This window comes from Propithecus coquereli, unplaced genomic scaffold (genome assembly GCF_000956105.1).
Source record: "Propithecus coquereli isolate 6110/MARCELLA unplaced genomic scaffold, Pcoq_1.0 Scaffold515, whole genome shotgun sequence".
Lineage (NCBI taxonomy): Eukaryota > Metazoa > Chordata > Mammalia > Primates > Indriidae > Propithecus > Propithecus coquereli.
The window spans coordinates 333,376-351,801 of NW_012151008.1; the positions used below are offsets into that span (position 1 = coordinate 333,376).

Sequence of the window (18,426 nt, forward strand, 5' to 3'; positions counted from 1 at the left end):
ACTTTCATATGCCCTACTGCTTTAATAAGACTTTCTGACCCAATATTTTCCTTGCCCTTAGCTCCTTTACTTACCACAGCCCAGGCGAAACCAGGAGAGACCCAGGAGGAAGAGACTAACTCAGGAGAGGTAATAGAAGTGTCCTCTCCCCTATCCTCCTCATACAATAAACATTCTAAGTGGGAGATCTGGTATGAAAACACAGGAATGCAGGCTTGGTGTCTGCAGGGTACTTGGTGCTTTTAGAGCCCCCAGATTTTGTGGATCTGTGGTTAACAAGAGACATTCTGCATCATCAGGCCACTATGCATCATTGGAGATACATAAATAGAAGTGCACCTGAGGTCACAAAGTTACTGAATGAGGCATCCATTCGAAAATGTTGGGAGAGGCTCTTTATTTGAAGCAGAATTATAAGTCATCATCAGTCAGGGATGGGCTGACCTGTGTGTCCAGGTTGTTCCAAGGCATTGGTTTGCATCCGTTGATCTAGCAAGTTATTAATATCCACTTCTCTCCATTCTCAAAAGTACCTTGGTTTGGACAGTGAATTGTATGATTAACCTGAGCAGAAAGGATTGTCAGTCTCATTTTTAAAGTGTAATAATGTCAGTGATCTTATGGAACAACATCCTATGGGATAGTATTGAACACACACCTCAGATTTATCCTGCCCAAGTAGCAAGGAACCCGGGGTATTTACTCACCCACTGCTGACCCCAGGTGGAGTGGGGACCATTAATTCTGGCCAGTGCTCCCTGCAGGCATTGTAGGAGCCAGGGGCCAGAGAAAGATTTCACCAAATTTAACTATAAATAAAGTATAACAGTTAAAAGAATGCTGTTCTCCACAAAAAAGAATCAAATGGGAGTTGAAGTTTTTACCATAGGTCCTTTCTAAGTCTACATATATAAGGATTAGGTAGATAATATCCATTTTCTTAAGTCTCTGGGGTTTGTCAAGTCTTGTGTTTATCCGTCAAAAATAAAACCATATAGTTCTGAGACTGTTTGGGAGATAGATTCCACCTTATTTTTTATTTTTTATTATTATTATTTTTTTTTTTTACCATTTTTTTTTCCTTCGTCAGTATAGACTCCACCTTTACGCTGACAAAACTTTAATGCCTTCTTATTTCTTTCCCAGGAGCCATTTATTGAAACTCGCCAGGATGGTGTCTCTCGAAGATTCATCCCTCCAGCCAGGTGCCTACTACTTCTCAGCCCCCTGTTCCTTACCAAAGGCCAGTAGAATTTTAGTTGAACCCAGGAACCAAGACCTGGAGCCAGGTGATGGAGATGAGTCATCACCTAGCCTTTTCAGAAAAGATGTATTCCCTTATACCTGGCCCTTTGTCTTCCAGAATTGATTTTTTCTTGTAGCCATTTACACAGTGGGAAGGGACAATAACTCTAATGATGAAGAATTGAGAAAAATTGAGGGAGTGATTGACTAATAAAAAAGATGAGCTCTTGAGAAGTTTTAAAATAGCAGATGTCGTTAGATGTTCAGGTCCTTAGTTCTCATTGATGCAGGTGAAGGTTGCTGGCAAGGGGTGTAATAAAAAATGGTCTTTCCTGATTCTCCCTCCTTTTCTACCATAGACACACACACATATCAATTTTTGATGCCCCTCTCCCTCCTTAGTCCATCCAGGCCAACCTTCGTGCTGAGTGCCCCTGTGGAAGACTAGCATGGCCTTCCCTTGGGAGAGAGGTACCCGTGGGAGGTCAGTCGGGCTAGGAGTGGGTATGTGCCTTGAGGCCCCTCAGCTGGTGCTTGAGAGTCTCTGCCACTGTCACTGCAGTAGGTGGAGGAAGCCTCTCTGCTCCCTCATGTGGCCCATGGGCGGGGGGCTGTCTGCAGGATGATGTCTACAGAAAGTGCCAACAGCTTCACTTTGATCGGGGAGGCATCTGATGGTGGCACCATGGAGAACCTCAGCCGAAGACTGAAGGCAAGTTGGCCCCATTCCATTGTCAAGCAGTAGGCCTGGCTGATAGCGGAGGTGGTTGGGGAGATGGTATGGGGGAGGCCCTACCCTAACTCTCCCACACTTCCAGGTTACTGGGGACCTTTTTGACATCATGTCCGGCCAGACAGATGTGGATCACCCACTGTGTGAGGAATGCACAGATACTCTTTTAGACCAGCTGGACACTCAGCTCAACGTCACTGAAAATGAGTGTCAGAACTACAAGTGAGTGCCTCTAGAGCCAAGGCCCTGAGGAGATACTGTGAAGCTGCTTGGTCCTTACCCTAAGAGCTCTGCTCCACTCAGGCAGATGGAACAGCAGGTTCTCTCTGGTAAGTATACTCTGCCTGTGTCTTTGGCAGACGCTGTTTGGAGATCTTAGAGCAAATGAATGAGGATGACAGTGAGCAGCTACAGATGGAGCTAAAGGAGCTGGCATTAGAGGAGGAGAGGCTGATCCAGGAGCTGGAAGATGTGGAAAAGAACCGTAAGATAGTGGCGGAAAATCTTGAGAAGGTCCAGGCTGAGGCCGAGAGACTGGATCAGGAGGAAGCTCAGTGAGTACTCAGCCCGTTCTATCTTCCTGCCCTCAAGTCTCCAGGAGAAGAAATGGCTTCCAGCTGAATGTATCTGATTAGTTTGTAAACTGTAGTTAGCTGTCAGTCAGCAGCATGTTTGCTCCACATCCCACATGTTGTTTTCCAGGCCCTAGAAGTTTCTAGAAGTTTGTTAGGAGGGTTGTGTATGAAGAGTCAGCATGATTGTTTTCTTTCTTTTTTTTTTTTTTTAAGAGTATTATGGAAGTGAAAGAGTCAGCATGATTAAATGATAAAAGGGTGTTCGTTAAATAGAATGTAGAAACCAGGGCTCTAGTCTTAGCTCTGTCCTGTAGGGAATGGGCTCATTTTGATAAGTCAGCTACTTTCCAGCTGTCCTCATCTGGAAAGATGAGCATATTAGCCTACATTTCTTTCCTCCCAGCTCAAAAATTTCATAGTTGTCCTTGACCTGAGAGAACCTGATGTCTAGTGGAAGAGAAACAGTATCCACTCTAACTAAAGTTGGGAAAGTGAAGGACAGAGAACATCAAATTTTTCAGAGTAGTATAAGAAGTTTCACTGGAAACGTTATATATTAACTATTTCAAGGACAGTAAATTTATAGAAGTGAAGCTATAGAAGGCCAAATGTGGCCATTTCATGGAAGAAGACATTCTTAACCCATTCGTCTCACTTCTGAAAAAGATCGGAAAGAACAAGAGGTTTTTTGGCTTGGTTTGGGAGAATTCTTTTTTCCTCCACCTTTTCCCATATGGGCAGCTGGAATTTGAGACATTTCTGTCCCTCCCAGGCAAAACAACTAGGGCATGTATGTTCCTTTGAGTGGGATCTATGCCAAATATAAAAAATGCTGTAGGTAGATGTAACCATACTCACTAGAGTAAATCGTTCAGAGGCATGGGGACAGGGAAACTTAGCCATCAAACTCACAGCCTTCAGTGACCCCCTTGGCTGCTCACAGGTACCAGAGGGAATACAGTGAATTCAAACGACAACAGCTGGAGCTGGATGATGAGCTGAAGAGTGTAGAAAACCAGATGCGTTATGCCCAGATGCAGCTGGACAAGCTAAAGAAAACCAACGTCTTTAATGCGACCTTCCACATCTGGTAATGAGAGCTGGAGGGTGAGGAGCATCTGGAGAGCACCACACATAGCTGGCCCTTAGCTGTTGACCACTAAGCCAGGGTGCCCAACTCCCACAAAAGAGGGACTGTGTGTTATCTTCACCCAGCTAGGTTTCTTTCATTTCTTGTGATAGGATAGGCACAATCAGGGTATTGGAATTCTAGAGTTTGGTGACATCCACCCTTCCAAGGAAAGGAAAAGATTTGAGCCCTCCAGCCACATGAAAACCTAGTTAGCTGCCTGGTGCTGATTTCTTACCCCCAGGGTCATTCATACATTAATTTATTTGGTGTTTTATCTATTTAATAACCATTGAGCATCTACTACATGACAGGCACTATGTTAAGTGCTAGGAGGATGACGGCAAGCAATACAGTATGCAGTCTTCCTTCTACTTGCTTATGATCTGGTGGAAGAGCTGGATAAATAATAAGCAATTGTAATGCAATGTGATAATGATAAACCCAGGGTTTATGAGGACATAGAAGGGTACTTTATCCAATTGTGAGGCCATGTGGAAAGCTTCCCTCAGAGGGCGTTGATGTTTAAGCTGAGAGATAAAGTAGAAGTCTGGGGAGGAGGGTGAAGGGAGAGGGTTGTTCCTGGCAAAGAGAACATCATGTGCAAAGAAACAGAGGAAAGAGAGAGTGGCGAATTCAGAGAACTGAAAGGAGCTTATTGTGACTGAAGCTTGAGCACAAAGGGGAAAGTGACTGGATATGAAACTGGAGAGTTACCAGTTCCTAAAGGATATTATAGGCCTCATTAAGGAGTTTGAACTTGACCCAAAAGGCAGTAGGAACCATTGAATATTTTAGGCAGGCAAGTGACATAAAATATCACTTCATCTGCATTTTATTTCATTCACCCGCAATGTGGGAAAGGACTTGGGGGAAGGGGGTAGTGATGTTGGTAAGGAGACTGGTCAGTATGAATCTAAAGAGGAAAAGAGTAGTAGCGTTGAATTTGGAGGGAAGTGGACAGATTTAAGAGATGTAGGAGATAGAATCAGCAGAGTTTCTCTCAGCAGAGGTAGTTTTGTGGGGAGGGCCTGAGAGAGATCATTCAAGGATAACATCCGGGTTTCTGCTTTGGCATCTGAGCAGCAGGGGGAAAGATGATGACTCAAGCTTTGGCCATGTATTTAAAGTGCCAAGGAGAGCTTGGATATATGAATCTAAAGATGAGAGAGTTCGTGCTTGGTTTTGGGTGAGAGCAGGAATTCTCAAAAGTTTTAAGTAATCCCTGTATTTTCCCTGCCCTTCTGCCTTCCTCTGTAGGCACAGTGGACAATTTGGCACCATCAATAACTTCAGACTGGGTCGCCTGCCCAGTGTTCCTGTGGAATGGAATGAGATTAATGCTGCTTGGGGCCAGACCGTGTTGCTGCTCCATGCCCTGGCCAATAAGATGGGTCTGAAATTTCAGAGGTAGGAAACGTAGCCCTTTCTTGAGGTGTGGTGTGTCTTTGATATAATCTGTATCTCCAACCTGGTACTGCTCTCCACCATGTCAGGAGCCCTTGCTGCCAACAGCCTGGGAGTTTTCTGTGGGTAGAGACCCTGTCTGCTTCTGGTTTTCCCCTCATTACACTGATTGAGCAGTCACTGAGCTGCATGACCACAGCAGTCCCCAGCCTACAATCTCCAGAACTTCAATGTTTCTCAGGATATTTTCAGTTTTTGTTTCTTAAATCTAAACCAAAATATAACATTTGTCCATGAAAGGCCCCAGAAAATTATATGATAAATGTAGTTTGTTCAGTAGACAAAATCTTTTAAACATGGATCCCATGAGGAGGTGGGAGAGAGGGCTGAGAATAGTAAAGGTCCTTGGGTAGGATGAAGAGTGAAAATCATTCTGTTGTAACTTCCCAGTGATCACTTTAGAAGGAGTCCTGTATCCATTTCTGTCTGCATCTCCATTCTAGGTATCGACTTGTTCCTTACGGAAACCATTCATACCTGGAGTCTCTGACAGACAAATCTAAGGTACTCTGGGAAGCTCCTTTTCACTGGAATACAGAATCCTTAGACCTTCTAACAAAATGGATGGTTTGCTTTGATACTGGCATTATTCACTTTCTTTCTTAGACTATCTCATAAAGAGCCAATGTTGTGTTCAGTATTTTGTCTAGTTCAGGTTTAGTTCTTTGGAGCTTATAGAGAAAAATTAGGTTTTTACAGTCTGTTGAGAAGGGTTTTTACAGGTCAGAGGAGGATGTGTGCACTAGGATAGAGAAAGAATCGCTGTGATATAGATGTTACAGGTTGAATATCCTTTATCCCAAATGTTGGGACCCAAAGTATTTCAGATTTGGGATTTTTTCAGATTTTGGAATATTTGCATATAATGAGATATCTTAAGGATGGGACCCAAGTCTAAACATGAAATTCATGTATATTTCATATATACCTTATACACATAGGCTAACAGAAACTTAATACATTATTTTAAATAATTTTGTACATGAAACAAAGTTTGTGTACCTTGAGCCATCAGAAAGCAGAGGTGTCAGGTGTGGAATTTTCCATTTGTGGTGTCATGTTGGTGCTCAAAAAGTTTCAGGTTTTGGAGCATTTTGGATTTCAGATTTTCAGATTAGGGATGCTCAACCTGTAGGACATTCCATGGATAGTGAAATGGTTCTATGCGCATTGTTATTTGCCCAAGATTATTGTATTGTTCAAGGTGGTGGAAGGTAGAGTCCAGCCACAATACATGTTTCCAGTGGGAAACAGAACGTGACTTACAGATAAATAGGTTTGGAAACAGTCTCTGGTGGCCTGTCTTGGTGTCACACCGGTAGCCAGTTCTCTCTTCTTGGGCAGGAGCTGCCGTTATACTGTTCTGGTGGATTGCGGTTTTTCTGGGACAACAAGTTTGACCATGCAATGGTGGCTTTCCTGGACTGTGTGCAGCAGTTCAAAGAAGAGGTTGAGAAAGGCGAGACACGTTTTTGTCTTCCTTACAGGTCAGTATCCCCCCAAAACTGAGTGAATCTATAGTAGGACCAAACTGGACAGAATTGAAGTGACAGTAAGAATGGAGGCAAAACATAGTATAAATGGTGGGAAAGCAAAAACTGGTGCAGAATCGTAGGTCACTGATGGGCAAAAACTGATCCAACACTACAAGCAGGACAGAATGTGACCACTAGTCCCTGGAGTAAAAGAATGTTGCCTTAGATGGTTTTGGGGATTTTCTTGGCACAGAGCTCAAGCCTGCTCTCCAATTTCAGAAAGGTTTTTCCCTGAAGCCCTTGGAAATATACAGGAATGCTTCTTCTGGTCAAATTTTGTAGGAGCCCAGTGATGGATGGAAACCTAAGTTCTTACCTAGAGTAAGGCTGCTTCTATCACCCCAAAACAAAGCATTTCTTTTCTTCTGCCTCCCTTCTCCCCCAATGAGTTCACGGATGCCTAGGAAAACAGTGAGGAGTACTGTAACCCTCACTCACTCCCTGCTGCAGGGCTTCTCTCTTCTATTTGGGTGTGTGTCCTGTCCCTGTACTCTGACAATGACAGTGAGGCTCTTGTGACAGTCTCCTTGATTTTTGGCTTTCATGCAAATCCAAAATACACTACCGTTCCTCACCAAGTGTTCTTTAATAGATAAAATGACGTGAATGGTCCCATGATCAAGTCCCTGCCCATTTGCCTGAACTGACTTAACTCGGATCTGTTACTAATGAGTTCTGCTGTGTCCATCTGCAGGATGGATGTGGAGAAAGGCAAAATTGAAGACACAGGAGGCAGCGGCGGCTCCTATTCTATCAAAACCCAGTTTAACTCTGAGGAACAGTGGACAAAAGCTCTCAAGTTCATGTTGACGAATCTTAAGTGGGGTCTTGCTTGGGTATCCTCACAATTTTATAACAAATGACTTTCTTTTTTCCTTAGGGGGATGTTTGCCTTAAAGGCTTTAAAGTTTGTTTTGTTTGCAAAAATGTTTTAAATTAAATTTGGGTAATATTAAACAGCACATGTTTACAATACCAAAAAGAAAAAATACACAAAAGCCACTTTATTTTAAAATATCATATGACAGTTTCCAGAGCTACAACATGCCATGTATAGCTGCCAGCCCTTGTCATAGTTTTGACTCTTAACTCCTTGTCTTCCTTTCCCTTTCTCCCCTGAAAACAACTAATTTAAGTTTGCTTTTTTTTTTAAAACTGAGTTGAATTGAGATCAATGTGTTTTCACTGGATTTTATCTCTCTCAACTTCCTGCACTTACAATATGAAATAAAAACTTTTGTCTCCACTGAGACGATGATATGTTTGAGACGTACAGTTCGATAACGTGGGAAAATGACATCTAAGCTTTGCCTGGTCACCATGTGATGTGATCAGAAGCTTGAAATTTAACACTTCTCCTCACTTGGTTCTAGTACTGGATGCCTACTCTGCTCTGTGTTAGAGATTTGAAATGGTGTTTGATGTTATTTGAGACATTATGGAGAGATTTAATTATTTGTAATAAAAGATTTGCTACAGTGTGATAACTGCCCAGAGGTACACTGTTGGGTTTTTCTTTAACTAAAATAGAGTACTTTGTATTCTGGGAGAATTGAGTTCAAGTGCAGGTATGTGGAAATTCTGTTGAAAAATGTTTAGAGATGAGTTAGTTTTAATTTTAAAAAGAGACACTAGTAAAATAGCTGTTGAGGAAGCCCTATTTGTGTAAATCTCAATAACAGAACAGAAATGTTAAACTAACTTTATGGGGAAATATGGGCAGGGTTGGGGGTGAAAAAAGGGGAAAATAAGGGCTACCTCCTTGATGTTCAGTCAAGGTCACCCAGATAGCCTCTGTTTTCTAGCCCCTGATTCATACTAATCTCCGTGTCTGATGTTTCCTCTTAATAAAGTTAAGTTAAAGAAAAGCCATAAATTATCTTGTTAAACAAAAGTGAACCAACTTCACTAATCTGTCTCCTCTCAGCTCTTTGACATTTTCAGTCTGATAAGACAAAAGGACATGCTTGTCCACCTCAACGCTTTCTCTGATGCAGAAAAATAAGCATGGAATTGGGATATAAAATACATTTTAAGAGACTTGGAACTTTTGTACCCTGAGTATGAAAGTAAACAGAGGGAGGCATGAGTGCAGGGACGGAAGGCTGTTTATATTTGGCGGATTCAGCCTGCCTCATGTGTTAGAGGAAGCGGCAGCCCTCAGAGGTCTGGCTGCCAGGTGGGGAGGAACAGGCTGCTGTCGCCTTGGAGTGTTGGCTCCCACGCTGTGAGTCAGGATTGCATAAGAGAACTCAGCAATGCTCGCCAAGGCAATGCCAGTGATGCTCTGCAAATGTCCCATGACCTTCAGAAACAGAGACAGATTTCTTATTACCAAGTAATCTCTACATATTTTAGTGTACAAACACACACATTACTTGTGATACTCTCTCAAGCCAAATGTAAATTTTTTCATGTCTCTGAACTTACGTAGAAGATCAAATCCAGATTCCAGTGTTTGCCAGTGTCCAAATTACATTAGGGTACCTTTGCCCTAATAGTGTTAGCATGGAACATTTCTGCTAGACATTTCCCTCTGCTGGAGATAAGTTTTGTGAAATACAAGGGGGATGTTTAGGCCTTGACCTTTTCTTTATTTGTGAAGATATACACTTACTGGACTTTAACATAATAGCGGATCATAATTATAAAGGGAAACGAGCAAACTAAACTTGGGCCTCCATTTCCAATTTCATAAGAGGAAAACTGGAGAAAACATTTCAGTCCTCTAGTTTTTTCCCCCAAATCCTGCTCACCCATCCTAATCCTGAGTCTTGGCACTTATCTTCTGTAGGTTGTCTTCCGTTTTCCTTTAACTGATGGGGGGCTGCTTTCTATTAAATGAATTCTGACCATGCTGGTCCTGCTCAGTGGTGCATACCTGGCTCCAACACTCATGGTTTTGGATGAAAGCACTTGCTGCAATGATTCCTGCTGCCAACAGCATGAAGTCTTCCTTAACTGAAATGAACTTTTCCCTGAGTGATTAAAACCATATTAATTTTAGAGCTACAGTGAAACTTGATCTTCCAAATTCTAGGATCATAGAACTTCAACTATGAATTATTTTGATCATCTTGGATTTTTAGACATGGAAGGAAATGGTCAAGTAATAGCTGACTGACCTACTCCCCGATCCTGCCCCAACTCAACCAAGATTGAAACAGGAGTCTTGTGTCTGAATGGTTTATAGGCCTTTTGTTGTGCCATCTGTCTCCCTAACAAATGTAACTGTGAAGATTTTAACCAGTCTGTCTTTACAGTAATCAAACACTTTTGTCCAAGTTGTAACCCTGTGACTGGCTTTTTTTCCTAAGTGACTATAAAAGCAGTCCAGTAATCTCAAGTTATAAGCAGGTATAAAAGAAGAACAAGGAAAGAAAATATGTTAATTAATTGAAGTAATTTAAATTGAAAAGTAAAAGCCTTTAGGATTTTCCTGATTGGGCTCAGTCATCTGCAGCCAAGCAATATATTGAAAGTTAGAACTAGGTAAACTGTGTAGGTTATCTGTGGACTGGATACTTTGCTAGGTTAATTCCATTCCCCAAGTTCTTGTGGTTTGTTCCCCATTCCCTGTCCCTGGAAGGAATCTACCACATAGCAGTTGCCTTACCCTTGCAGCTGATTTGGTGTAGAGTTCTCAACTGAAGTCCTCAGCAGACTGTCATATATGGGTTCATGCAGAAGATAGACCAGGTCAAGCAGGGTCAGGCAGGTTGCATGCAGCTGTGTGACTGGAACCAAACAGCCATTATATCCTAGATGGAGCATGGGCATGGTGGGGAGCATTAGTGGATCTTATCTGATCATAACCACAGCTGTCTTGTGACATAAAGCTATGGAGCTGCTGTTGTGCTTCCTGGTTGCTATATTCTACTATAAGAAATCTGTTTAGGCCGGGCGCAGTGGCTCACGCCTAGCTTTCTGGGAGGCCAAGGCGGGCGGATTGTTTGAGCTCAGGAGTTCGAGACCAGCCTGAGCAAGAGCAAGACCCCGTCTCTACTAAAAATACAAAGAAATTAATTGGACAACTAAAAATATATAGAAAAAAATTAGCTGGGCATGGTGGTGCATGCCTGTAGTCCCAGCTACTCGGGAGGCCGAGGCAGGAGGATCGCTTGAGCCCAGGAGTTTGAGGTTGCTGTGAGCTAGGATGATGCCACGGCACTCTAGCCCGGGCAACACAGTGAGACTGTCTCAAAAAAAAAAAAAAAAAAAAAAACTGTTTTAGCTGGAGATCAATTTTAAAGGACAAAGGGAGGGGTAGAGAAACCTCCATCTATAGTATGTATACAATTAGGGTACATTTGTTCCTCTCTTATCTTATGCCTCTCCATAAAAAGTGCCTAGTGAGTCCAAACAGAAACCAGTGGCTAAGACCTCTGAACTTCATTCCCTGAGAAGTGCCAGAGGGAACACCTTTTTCAGTCATCCAGAGACAAGAGACACCATCAGGCTTCCTACTGCTCCTCACTGGCAGGTTCTGCCCACCACTCCCAAGGCCCTCTGCACATTTTTTATTGCCTTCTATGGAAGTCTCCAACCCACATTCCCTGACACACTTAATAAAGTACCTAAAACCTCTAGGAGCATCTCCACATATGCCAGGGGAGTGGGCAGATTGATTTGGAAGTTCAGGGACTTCAAAACATCAAGCTCTGACTCCAGCAGTTCTTCTTTAGTGTACAGATACCCTAGAGCCTGGAGGAAATTCAAGACTGTAATGTTGCTGATTATCTGAGCAAAGAAAAACAAAACAGAGAGGGAGAGAAGGATGTCAGGACAAGGGTCATGTATCTTGGCAGAGTACACAAAGCCCTTCACCATCCAGCCCATGCCTTTGTCTCCAGTCTTGTCTCTTGGTCATTCCCCCCTCACACTCTGATTATAATTCAGAATTACTTGCAGCTCCCAAACCCACCATGCTCTCCTTCTCCAAGCCACCACACACGGTGTTTTCTGTACCTGGATCTCTCTTCCTTTCCTCCCCCTCCTCTCTCCTTGCTCTCCCTAACTCTTTTCTCTCTTGTCTTAGGATCCACCCATCTCCCACTTACCCCCATTTTAAGAAGTCATTTTCTCTTTTAAATACACTTCTTTGACTCTCCAAGGCTGATGAGATACATTCATAACCCTCTGTATTTACACTAATCAGAGCACTTTTCCACACTATTTGAATGTGTGTCTTTTCCCATTACATAATACATTCCTTGAGAGCACAGACAGTATTTTCACTGTTGTAGCTATGGCACCTAGTGCAGCATCTGGCCATAGAATAAACTCAGTAAATATTTGTTGGATGAATGATATTGTACTGTATAGGCATTGGGTAGTGATGTGGAAACATTTTATCCTGTATAAATGTAATAGTTCGCCTTTAATGCCGATAGGTATGTTGGCAATTCAGGCACCTTATGTAAACTGTCCTTGATTCCAAGGGGAGGAAAGGTGACCTGTATGAATGATGGATTCTGTCCAGCAATTACACTTTGGGAACAGAACAGAACTTCAGGCTATTTAATAACTGCCTCTGTGTGACTGTGTGTGTGTGTGTGTGTGTGTGTGTGTGTGTGTGTGTGTAGGAGGTATGCTTAGGAAGCATAATTACACTCTGGAATTTCCACATGAGTATTATCACCTAGCCTAAGAGCAGGTTTCTCACAGCTACCTTTGGATGAGGTGCTTTCTTTCTAACACTCAGGTGCCTGTGAGCAACCTCAGTTCCTTACTTTGTAGTGGAAGGAAATTTTGCTGGCCAGCTGAACACATGACACAAGACGGAGGATAAACTTGTTGAAAAGCTTCTCTTTCAGAGCCCTCCAGTTATGAGACTCTGTCTTCTTGTTCTCTCTCCACTGGACTGTGGCTTGCCTGCAGATGTTCTCTACCTGTTTAACCATAAACCTATACAAGGAAGGGAAGGAGAGAGTAAGCAATCCACACTCATACCAACTAAAGGGAGTTTGTGCTTCAAATATCGTACATTTTATCCTCTGGAATATCAATTGCTGGCTAAGAAATTTACATTTGTAAGTTAAAGAGAGAGGGTGTAAAATCAGGCCTCAGGGTAAGGGGCAACTAAGCAGTACTTTTCTTAAAGATTTAGGGACATTAGCCATTCTGAGAAGCACCACTCACAAAGGCCTTATACTCAGGGCTTTACCTTTCTAGGATTTCTACAGCAAGGTAGCTCACAGATTTCTCCAGACACCATTGTTCAGACAGGAGAAAAACAAACTCTGCCAAAACAGGAAAAAAGAGCCTAATTCACAAGATGCAACCAAAACCACTCTGTGAACTCTTGGCATTGTGTAAAAGCCATGATGGGGCCCAGGGAGGAGGGTCAGGAGGTGAGAAAGATGAGACTGAAACAACCAAAGCTGAGCTTGGTTTCCTTTGCTGCCAGTAGGCAGATCAGAGGCATGAAAAAGAGGTTGATTGAGTGCCAAAGACAAGAGCTTACCAAGCCCCCTCAGTAACCCCTGAGCTTTCATGTGGGTCTCAGCTGATAAAAGACTTGCCAGTTACAAACATACCAGCTGGTCCAGTTGGCCTCTACACCATGCTGGGAGCCCCCAGCTTCAAGGAAGATTATTGGATGGATAAAAACCTTAACCCCTATCTTCTGTTTTCAGTGGAATGTTGGCAGGAACAGAAAGGTCCCTTCTGGAGCTTCAATATTCTTTATGACATTGTTTGTTTAGTAACCACCCTCTGGAGAACTCCTATTGCTTTACAAACACGATTCACCTTACAGCTGGACACCGTCTCTCCACCAGTTTGTTGGGTAAATCTGGTGGCTGAGCCTCTCCCCGGGAGCAAGTTTGTTACTGTGGAGTGGCTTGTTTTGAAGAAACATCCCCTAAATCAAGGAACATATCCCAATTTGGGGGGAGGGAATCATTAGGAAGGTGGGAAGGGTGAGATTCCTTGGCAAGATTTTAACCCACCTCTGTTTCTCTTTGAAAGAACAGCCCCAGATAGAATTCTATTTAGCTTGAAATATCATTAGAGGGTGGAAACAAGGGCAAATGTCAGTTCCCAACAAAGAAGCCTCCTGCAGACCCAGGAATTTTTGGCATTGATCAGCAAAGAATTATACATATAGTCAAATTATCATATGTCTTCAGAGAAATTTTTCTTTCTTAGGAAAAAACTATAAAAAGTTAAGCTAGCACAACAAAGTTTAACGATCTCCTTGACACACATTACACGTAGATATATGTATAAAACCTTATCGTTGGCCGGGCGTGGTGGCTCACGCTTGTAATCCTAGCTCTCTGGGAGGCCGAGGCGGGCGGATCATTTGAGCTCAGGAGTTCGAAACCAGCCTGAGCAAGAGCGAGACCCCCGTCTCTACTAAAAATACAAAGAAATTAATTGGACAACTAAAAATATATGGAAAAAAGCTGGGTATGGTGGCGCATGCCTGTAGTCCCAGCTACTCGGGAGGCTGAGGCAGGAGGATCGCTTGAGCCCAGGAGTTTGAGGTTGCTGTGAGCTAGGATGACGCCACGGCACTCTAGCCCGGGCAACAGAGTGAGACTTTGTCTCAAAAAAACAAACAAACAAACAAAAAACCTTATCGTTACAGAACCCTAGAATACATAATTGTATGTTATTACCCAGTCCTTTTGGCTTTATGTCTTAGTTTTGCTCTTTGTGTGTGTGTGCAGTTGGTTTGGTTTGGTTTGGTTTGGTTTTAGTTTGAATTTGTTTCTATTTTGTTTCTATTTTCCTTTTTTTTCTTTTTAAGAGACTGTCTCACTGTGTTATTGACCAGGCTGGAGTGCAGTGGTGCATTTCATAGCTCACTGCAACCTTCAAGTCCTGGGCTCAAGTGATCCTCCCACCTCAGTGTCCCAGGTAGCTAGGACTACAGGTGTGGGCCACCACACTGGCTAATTTTTTTAAAACATTTTTTGTAAAGATGAGGTCTCCCTGTGTTGCCCAGGCTGGTCTTGAATTCCTTGTTTCAATTGATCCTCCCGCTTTGGCCTCCCAAAGTGCTGGGATTACAGGCATAAGCCACCACACCCAGCCCTGTTTTCCATTCTAATTTGCCAAGAAAACTGAGCTTGGATTAGGTGGAAAGGATGAGGGTTATGCCTTTCCCTCACTACTGGCCTCACTTCCTCCGCTTACAAACATACTCAGATTTACTATTAACTAAAAGATTCTCCCATTCTGCCATCTTAAGCTAGGGCTCTATCTCTCTCCTTGCCATCATTGTTGAATTTCCTCAAAGCCTGGCTTACATACCTGCTCCTTCCACTTCATCATTCACTCCCTAATTTTCTCAATTTGGCTTCTACCTTTACCAACTTGCCGAAATGATTATCTTGAAGGTTAGCAAATATGTCCAAATTGTTAAATATCATGGCCTTTTTGCAATCTTCATTCCTGTTGATATCCCTGAAGCGCATGAAACTGCTGACCATCATCCTCTTAAAACGCTCTTGGCTTCCAAAAGCCCCTTGGTTCTGTTCCTATCTCCCCAACCACTCCTTTTATTTTCTTCACAACTCTTCTTCCTACTCCAATTCCCTGAAAACAAAATGTTTCCCAGGGAACTGTCCTTGGCCTGCTTCTCTTTTTTCCTTCTAGAAGCTCATTCTCTGCCACAGTTTCAATGATATCATTATGAAGACAACTTGCAAACATTTATCTCTAGTTCTGACCTCTCTTCTGACCTACTTTTTAAACAACTTGCTATAACCCTTCCTCTAGACGTTCTGAAAGCATGAAACTCAGTAGATCCAAAACCAAAGCTATTATCTGTCCTAAACAAAAGTCACATTTTGTAATGTGTGTGTTTCTTTCAACGGCACCACCATACTCTTAGTCTCTTAGGCTCAACCCTTTGGCATAGTCATCTTTACCTTCTTCACTTCTTAAATTCATCCACAGCAGGCCCCAGATTTTGCCTCTGAAATGTTTTTAAGCCATCCTCCCTTGTCATTGCCTCTTCCCTATCACCTAGACCATTGGCACAGACCACCAGCCTCCCTATCTCCCATCTCTCTCTAGGGGAATCCTTCCTTTGTATCACTGCCAAAATAATGTTTACTAAAGCAGAGGTTATAGTCTTAGCACTCCCTTATTTAAAAACCTTCAATGTCTTTTTGTTGTCCTACTAAAGCAAGTATAAACTCCTCCCCTTGACATTCAATCTTCCACGTGGAATGTCTCCAAACTACCTTTCTGGTTTAATTTCAACCACTCTTCCCCTGCTCTGGCCAAGGTGGACTGCACTGTACCCATTTCCATAGCTTTACTCATGCCATCCCTCCTCACCAGCCAAACTGGCATCCTTCCTTCAAGGTCTACCTGAAACGCCATGATGCCTCGACCACTCCCTGCATTCTTCCTATCATCCGTCGCTCCTTTCCATCTCTATTAAAAGCTTGTTTTATCTCCCGCTTATGCAACTTACTTAACCATACTTGTACTTAGTCATTTGCATATTTGGCCTAATACCCCTCAAAGATTGCATATGGCTTGAAAGCAAGGACTATATCTCTATTTCATCCTTCTGCCCAGGCAATGTCACTAATAATTACACATGTAGAAGAAATCAAGGGTAGAGCACTGGTGTGTGTTGTTTATCACGATATCCCTGGCACCTGGCATACAGTAGGTGTTAACAAAAATTCTTTGGATGAAGAAAATAGATTGAATCTCAAGGTCGGTGCCTCAAAGCCAGATGCCCCAGCCCCCCATAGCCCCAGCTCCCCAGCCCTGCAGCCACACCCACGATCCGGGTCTCCCTGAAGCCGCCCCTCCGACCGGCAGCCTCCTGCACTGCTTGCTCATTCTGCTGGGCCAAGTGAAGCAGAGCGTCTTCGATCGTCTCTGTGGCAACAACTCCAAACTGAAAGTCACTGAGGGAGGCCAACCTTGGCCTCACAGGTCCGTCCATATTTACCAGCCTCTTGGGACACCTGGACGGTTCACCGAATGTATAAACCGGCCTCCCTAGATTCTCCCCAGTCTTCCGCCACACCCTGGATTCCTCGTCCGCTTCCAATGTGCTTGTCCTCGCCTCAAGTCTGAGGAAAACCCAATTCCCACCACCGCCTCGCGCCCTTCACCGCTTTTCCACACCCCAACGGCCGCGAACCCATCAGCCAATCAGAAAGCCCGGCTGCTTCCCGCCTCCCCCGCCCTTCCCCTCTGGCCAAGAGTCGCGGCTCTGCCCGGAAATGGGCACGCGGACTACAACTCCCAGCGTCCCCGCAGGAGCCAAGGACTACTGTTCCCAGGGAGCCCCGCGCCTCAGAACTGCGAAGGGTGGAGCGGCAACATGGCGGCGTCAGGAGCTGGTGGTCCTGTTGATGATGCTAAGAGTGGAAAGGCCCCGGTCGCTCAGCGCATCGACCCGAGTCGCGAGAAACTGACTCCCGCGCAACTGCAATTCATGCGGCAGGTGCAGCTTGCCCAGTGGCAGAAGACGCTGCCACAGCGGCGAACCCGGAACATCGTGACCGGCCTAGGCATCGGGGCCCTGGTCTTAGCTATTTGTATCCGTCCGGGCTCCAGACTCATGGAGACCGCATGTGGGGGTAGGGGAAGGGGAACAGAAGACTTTAGGAGGGCTGAGGCAGCCATTTAATGTTTGGGTACAATGGGGTTAATACCTTACCTTGTTATTCTAAGATACTCTTAATATGATTTGTTGATAACAACAATAGTTGTGGGTCAGGCCTCAGAAAGAGCAGTGGGCTGGAGGCCGGGATTGTTGATTTGGGAGAATGGGAGGGTATCAAGGGTGGTAGAGCACGTCTAAGAAAAGGGAATGTGCATATTCCATTTCCTGAACCCACCTCCCCAGATGGTTACACCTTCTACTCGGTGTCCCAGGAGCGTTTCCTGGATGAGCTGGAAGACGAGGCCAAAGCTGCCCGAGCCCGAGCTCTGGCAAGGGCATCAGGACCCTAATCTGGATGGGCATTGCACATCTCCAACCCGCTGGAGCTCCTTCACATGGTGGATGATGCCCCACGACCCTATAGAAATTGAAGCCTGCTAACAGCATCGCTGGCCTTCTCACTAACCTTGGACCATGATTGAGCCAGAGAAGCCAAGGACTTATGCATTTAGCCACTGTCAAGGGAACACTGCCCACCTCACACTCACTTTCTGCAGTGACCGAGCCCTTCTTGTAGTTTGTTTCCTTGTTTGATGGGTGTACGACCTTGGTTTTTCCCAAAGTTTCTGACTTTGTGGTTTACCCTCTTCACTTCCCAGGGGCACAACTGTTATGGGGATAGGTGTTACAGCTCTGTGCAGTGCTGGAGCCTAAAGTGGGAAAGATAATGTCAAGTTGAGAGTAATAAACTGAGTCATCTCTCCTGGAGCCAAGTCAGTGTGTGGGAGCTGAGACTGCATGGCACTTCATACTGGAAAGCTCCACAGACAGTAGCTGTGGTGGTGGTATTGCCCCAGGGAGCTGTAAATGTTTAACTAGAATTACTTTTTCCATGAGATCTTTCCACCCGATTTAAGGGAAAGATCACTGGGCTGTTTGGGACTGCACTACATCTTAGGGGAAGAAAGGTCACTCCTCTTCTGTTCTGTACCCTCAAGAACACTAACTCTACTGCCTTTTCTCATCCCTAGAGAGAGAAGTGGATGATGGATGGAAGACAAGCAGCCTTCATTCTTTTAACTTTCACTGGTGCCTGCCTGTGCAAGCCTAGGGTGGGGTCTGGAGGGGTTCTTAGCTTGGTCAAGTGG

At 44.1% G+C, this 18,426-nt stretch overlaps 3 protein-coding genes across 4 annotated transcripts in view; 2 read left to right on the forward strand and 1 right to left on the reverse strand.

The window, feature by feature from the left end:
• Window positions 1-8,174, forward strand: part of BECN1 (beclin 1, autophagy related) — a 10,663-nt gene extending 2,489 nt beyond the window's left edge. Inside the window, exons 3-12 of one of the 2 annotated variants that reach the window (XM_012656696.1) lie at window positions 62-129; window positions 1,147-1,205; window positions 1,867-1,957; window positions 2,064-2,200; window positions 2,338-2,532; window positions 3,497-3,643; window positions 4,943-5,092; window positions 5,593-5,653; window positions 6,494-6,636; window positions 7,379-8,174. In XM_012656696.1, the coding sequence (XP_012512150.1) occupies window positions 62-129; window positions 1,147-1,205; window positions 1,867-1,957; window positions 2,064-2,200; window positions 2,338-2,532; window positions 3,497-3,643; window positions 4,943-5,092; window positions 5,593-5,653; window positions 6,494-6,636; window positions 7,379-7,547 (1,220 nt within the window). In that variant the 3' untranslated portion in view covers window positions 7,548-8,174. Of the gene's footprint in view, window positions 1-61; window positions 130-1,146; window positions 1,206-1,647; window positions 1,958-2,063; window positions 2,201-2,337; window positions 2,533-3,496; window positions 3,644-4,942; window positions 5,093-5,592; window positions 5,654-6,493; window positions 6,637-7,378 lie in introns of those variants that run through there. The other variant, XM_012656697.1, reaches the window with a different exon arrangement.
• Window positions 8,175-8,718: 544 nt separating this feature from the next.
• On the reverse strand, window positions 8,719-16,884 carry CNTD1 (cyclin N-terminal domain containing 1). The gene is made up of 7 exons (XM_012656715.1): window positions 16,441-16,884; window positions 12,851-12,926; window positions 12,417-12,591; window positions 11,262-11,424; window positions 10,301-10,445; window positions 9,566-9,662; window positions 8,719-8,989 (listed from the first exon to the last, which is right to left on the reverse strand). Exons 1-7 carry the CDS (start codon window positions 16,607-16,609, stop codon window positions 8,819-8,821), a joined length of 996 nt encoding a protein of 331 aa, XP_012512169.1. The 5' UTR covers window positions 16,610-16,884; the 3' UTR covers window positions 8,719-8,818.
• Window positions 16,885-16,966: 82 nt separating this feature from the next.
• LOC105820260 (cytochrome c oxidase assembly factor 3 homolog, mitochondrial) lies at window positions 16,967-18,046 on the forward strand. The gene is made up of 2 exons (XM_012656717.1): window positions 16,967-17,210; window positions 17,522-18,046. Exons 1-2 carry the CDS (start codon window positions 16,994-16,996, stop codon window positions 17,626-17,628), a joined length of 324 nt encoding a protein of 107 aa, XP_012512171.1. The 5' UTR covers window positions 16,967-16,993; the 3' UTR covers window positions 17,629-18,046.
• Window positions 18,047-18,426: the final 380 nt, after the last annotated feature.

Bases quoted from the DNA above. Each gene is read 5' to 3' on its own strand.
- CNTD1 (XM_012656715.1), bottom strand. From the start codon at position 16,609: ATGGACGGACCTGTGAGGCCAAGGTTGGCCTCCCTCAGTGACTTTCAG. The intron at 10,446-11,261 runs GTACTTTATTAA...TGCTCCATCTAG, and splicing joins GATGCTCCTAGAGGTTTTAG to GATATAATGGCTGTTTGGTT. The intron at 9,663-10,300 runs GTAAGGCAACTG...TTAATCACTCAG, and splicing joins ACACCAAATCAGCTGCAAGG to GGAAAAGTTCATTTCAGTTA.
- LOC105820260 (XM_012656717.1), top strand. From the start codon at position 16,994: ATGGCGGCGTCAGGAGCTGGTGGTCCTGTTGATGATGCTAAGAGTGGA. The intron at 17,211-17,521 runs GTATCCGTCCGG...CCACCTCCCCAG, and splicing joins GGCCCTGGTCTTAGCTATTT to ATGGTTACACCTTCTACTCG.